Source organism: Cricetulus griseus, chromosome 3, assembly GCF_003668045.3.
Source record: "Cricetulus griseus strain 17A/GY chromosome 3, alternate assembly CriGri-PICRH-1.0, whole genome shotgun sequence".
Lineage (NCBI taxonomy): Eukaryota > Metazoa > Chordata > Mammalia > Rodentia > Cricetidae > Cricetulus > Cricetulus griseus.
Window position 1 is genome coordinate 78,865,728 of NC_048596.1, and position 4,868 is coordinate 78,870,595.

A 4,868-nucleotide genomic window follows, 5' to 3' on the forward strand; every position below is an offset into this window, starting at 1 on the left:
GGTCAAGGAGGTGCTGTTTCTGCTTGGCTGCTCAGATAGACGTGAAGTGTGAGCTCTGGCTTTCTGCATGGCCTCTGCTGACATCAGGAGCAGGTGATTTTGATTTTGATTCCACCAAGTAATGGTAAAATCACCTTTTCCAGTAGAACTCCTTGGGTGACAGCAGTAGTCTTGCTTTATTCCTTGGGCTTTTCTGGAGTGGGTTGGGTCAGTCCACAACATTTTGCTGGGAGAAGCAAGTTGTTAACTGCTTTGTATTGTCTCTGCCATCATTTCCTTTTTCTCTATCGAGAGAAACAAACATTTCTTTTGCTCTGTGCCACTTCACATTTTTAGGGTTCAGGTTCTTTAGCCCTTAGAGGGATGGATGAGGCAAAAGGACATTGGCATTTTTGTGCATCTTGATGTCCTGGCCTGGCTCTTTTTTTCTAACCTCCATGTTTGTGCTGGTTACTTTTTGTCACCCTGACTTAAACTAGAGTCAAATGGGAAAAGCAAACCTCAATTGAGGAATTATCTCCATCAGACTGGACTGTAGGCATGTCGGTATGGGCAATTTCTTGATTAATGATTGATGCAGGAGAGCCTAACCCTGGGCAAGTGGTCCTAGATTATATAAGAAAGCAGGCTGGGAAAGCCATGGAGCAAGCCCATAAGCAGAATTCTCTGTGACTTTTGCTTCATCTCCTGCCAGGAGTTCCTGCCTTGGCTTCCCTTGATGACCGACTGTAAGCCAAACAAACCCATTCCTCTCCAGGTTGCTTTTGGTCATGGTATTTACCACAGCAACAGAAAGCAAACCAGAACTGTGTTATACACAATGTCTCAAATTTTGGATTGTAGTTAGTGGAAGGAATAGAGGAGATTTTCTTACTCCATTTTTCTGGAAGTAAAGTTACCACTCTATGTTTTTAAAGGCTTGCCAAGTGGATCTTATGTATGTATGTATGTATGTATGTATGTATTTATGTATATACATCACATGGCACACATATGTATATGTGTGTATATACATGCATACATACATACATACATACATACATACATACATACATTCATACACACACTGAATTAAGAGTCCCTGGGGTGTCAGCTTATGTGTTTGTTAACCTTGATTGACAACTTGATGGCATTTAGAATCACCATGGAAACAAATCTCTGGGTGAGTCTGTGAAGTTAGGCTATGTTAACCAAGATGGAAAATCATCCTAAAGATGGATGGGGTCCTAGACCGAATAAAAAGGGGGGAAGAAGCTGAGCCTAAGCATTCATTGCTCTCTGTTTCACGAGTGGATACATTGGTACCAGCTGCCTCCAGCTCCTGCTGTGGTGCATTTCCCACCATAGTGGACTGTATCCACTGAGAGCCACAGTAAAGCCTCCTTTGAAGATTGAGTTGTTTTGGTTAGTTGTTTTATCACAGCAATGAGACAAACAACGAATAAATATAGTGTATAATTAGTTTCATTATAAATTACTACTGTGGAAGTTTAGAGCTCAGGAGAGGTTGGAAAGTAGTGGAAAATTTCCCATGCACCCTCCCCATCATACCCCCATGGCATCTCACACCCTGTTACAGCACTGTTAACTCAAATGCACTCAGGTTACATCAGTTTTTGTGTTACATTCTTGTTTTTCAATCTGGTAACAACAAAACATTTTTACTAAATCAATGGTGTCCACGAATTCTCTCCTTATTTCTTATTTTTGGCTTTACAGTACCACCCACATAATAAGCACCCTCCACTGAAAAGTAGGAACACTGAGCAATCTTTTACCGTTCCCGAAGTTCATTAGTGCAGTATATTCATTGCATGCCGAAGTGGGGGCCGAATCCTTGTGCAGCATGGCATGGAGTGTGTGTTTCACTTTCTGTGTATTCTGATGTTTTGACCTCTTAGACATCTGGCTCAGGAGTTCCTCCACTGTCGGGTTCTTAAAGATGGAAAAGAGCACAGCTGCAAGAGTATCTTTGACTTGCAAACCATCCATCCCAGAACCACACTCTTCCCTCTGGCCCTGACCCTAGGATGCAAAATTTCTTTGCTTTAAGCGTTTCAGGGCCACCTGGCATGTAGGGATCATCATTGCAAGTCCACTGAAATTACCCACCCCAGTTACCCTACTACAGGCTAGCACCATTTGTGGAACACTGGAGACCCCGAGGGTGCTTAGTGTGAGTTCTTCAGAGGCAGATCCTGAGTGGGATTCCGTGTGGGTTATTTATTTGAAGTTAAAGAGTAGGAGATGGGATGTAGGGAAGGGAAGGGCATTGATAAAGGGTACCATCTTGTATGTGAGAAACAGAACCAGAAGGATACATTGTATGCAGTCATGCATGATTTCACAATGCTCTGTCAATGGACTGACTGTTTATGGACAGTGGTCCTTTAAGATCCCATTGCCTAGCAACATTGTAGCATCTTAAGTTGGAAGGTGGTGTGCTCTGCAAAGCTCAAAATAGTGAGACTGACAACTGATGTAAGACATTCTTTTTTTTAGGTAAATTGTCATTTTTTTATTGGAAAACAAATATACAACTTGGAATGAATTTGAGAGAAATTGTGCCATAAGCAGATTTTTCTTTAAGTGGCTAAACAAAGTTTAAAAAGCTAGTAACAATAAAAGAAAATGTTTCTGGTACAATACCAGCAGTACAAAAAAATAGTGTAGGAGCACCCAGATAAAACACCTGTTTTGCAATAGTGCAGCTTTTCAGTACATATTGTTGACTGTCCACAGTCCACACAGAATTACAACTCCACTTCAACAACAACATGCTGACAGTTCCTAAAAACTACTTTAAAAAAGGCATAACCCAGATGTGCCCTCATTTGAACAACTCAATCTAAGTTTAGATGTGCAGAAGGGCTTGGATATATCCAGAGTAAGCCACATGCAACATGTTACTTCATCAATTCTCTAAAGTAATGTTTAAGGACAATGACAGAAGTTAAGACAAGATAAGGCAAGAAAACATGGAGGAATCAAGTCCTAATTACTATTCATGCATATTTTTTGACAGTAGGGGAAAACCTCTTACATATAAGTTACAAACAAAGAAAAGGCAAATAAACAATTTTGAGCAAGAAATTTAACACATTCTGTACAATGTCTTCACTTTGCTGTCATCATTTGTACAAACCCTTCATAGTTTACCTGACCATCACCATGGAAATCTGCTTCCCTGATCATTTCATCCACCTCCTCATCTGTCAGCTTCTCTCCCAGGTTTGTCATCACATGGCGGAGCTCTGCTGCACTAATGTAGCCATTGCCATCCTTATCAAAGACACGGAATGCTTCTCTGATTTTCTCTTCACTATCTTTATCTTTCATTTTTCTTGCCATCATTGTCAGAAATTCAGGGAAGTCAATTGTGCCATTACCATCTGCACCTACTTCATTAATCATGTCCTGTAGCTCTGCTTCTGTGGGGTTCTGCCCAAGAGACCTCATCACAGTCCCTAGTTCTTTTGTTGTTATAGTCCCATCACCATCCTTGTCAAATAATGAAAAGGCTTCTTTGAATTCTGCAATCTGCTCTTCAGTCAGTTGGTCAGCCATGCTGCAAGGGCTACCAGTTTCCAAGACGCCAACACACAACTGCTCGGCTCGCCTGCTCCACTCGGACTAGTTCTGATATAAGACATTCTATGGTCTAGTTATTTATATTCCATCTATATCCTTTCATGCATGAAAGAATTCATAATCTACAGTTATCTGTATATGAAAGGAATGATAGATGATATAGTCTTATTTACTTATATTAAGGAGTTAGCTCATATGATATGATTCTGGGGACTGGCAAGTCCACTCTTTGTAGAGCAGCCTAGCAAGATTGGAAGCTGAGGCAGGAGGGCAGGCATTCCCAAGACAGCTTTTCTTCTTAGAGGCACATTAGTTTTCACTTTTAGTGGACCGTCACTCACCTGAGCTGGAGAGAGCAATCTCCTTTCATTGAAGTCATTGGATTGGAGATGTGACTACATCCACCACATACCTTCACTATCACACCCAGGTTAGTGTTTGATTGAATGACTGGGTGATACAGCCTAGCCCAATAGACACATAAAATATCCGTCACAACTGCCAAAATAGTGACCACTGTGGGCCTCTGGGTTTCAATGCCATGGGAACCTGGAACACACATTGGAATGATCCACCCATATGAAGTGATGGGCCTGGGGCATAATGTATCTACCCTTCTTGGTCCTTGTTTCAGGGCTAGGGACAGGAGGTAGACTAGATAAGCAACTTAAAATTCAAGAGGTGAGTGCCCAGAGCAGTTGGGAGGGGGAAAGGGCAGAACTTTTGCTTCAGGAGGCTTCTGTGAATGAAGGGCAGAGAGGAGCAGAAAGAGGCCAAGATATAAAGGGCCTTGTAGGTCGTGTGAGGGTTTGGGTCTCTACACCCAGAAGAGTGGAACATCACTACTCATTCTGTAGTATCTGAAGGGGATGGATGCCAATACAGGTGCCAAACTCCCAGGGTTGCTTGAGCTCCGTTATGAAATGGTGTGGTATTTGCCTATGACCTACAGACAATCTCTGTGTACTTAAACCATTCCATCATGCTCATGATGCTTACTACAGTGTAAATGGTTGTTTAGGGATCAGTGACAAGGAAACAAAGTCATCATGTATCCAGACAGTATCTTAACTTTCCACTTTAAGTTGGGTGGGTCCCCAGACTCAAAGCCTGAGGGTTCAGAGGCCATGGTGATCAACTCCATGTACTTAAGAGATATTGGGCCAAGCTAGAAAGGATGTGTGGCTGTTTGTAAGAGGATGGGGTTCAAGTTGTAGATGGCACTGCTGGGGAAACAGAGGCAAACAGACTCTGGGGATGTTTGTTTAGGGCACTAA

The 4,868-nt window shown here is 42.1% G+C and overlaps 1 protein-coding gene across 1 annotated transcript; it reads right to left on the bottom strand.

The window, feature by feature from the left end:
- Positions 1 to 3,045: 3,045 nt before the first annotated feature.
- On the bottom strand, positions 3,046 to 3,582 carry LOC100751814 (calmodulin-like). Its single transcript, XM_027410246.2, has one exon. It carries the CDS (start codon positions 3,565 to 3,567, stop codon positions 3,118 to 3,120), a length of 450 nt encoding a protein of 149 aa, XP_027266047.1. The 5' UTR covers positions 3,568 to 3,582; the 3' UTR covers positions 3,046 to 3,117.
- Between the last annotated feature and the right edge of the window lie 1,286 nt (positions 3,583 to 4,868).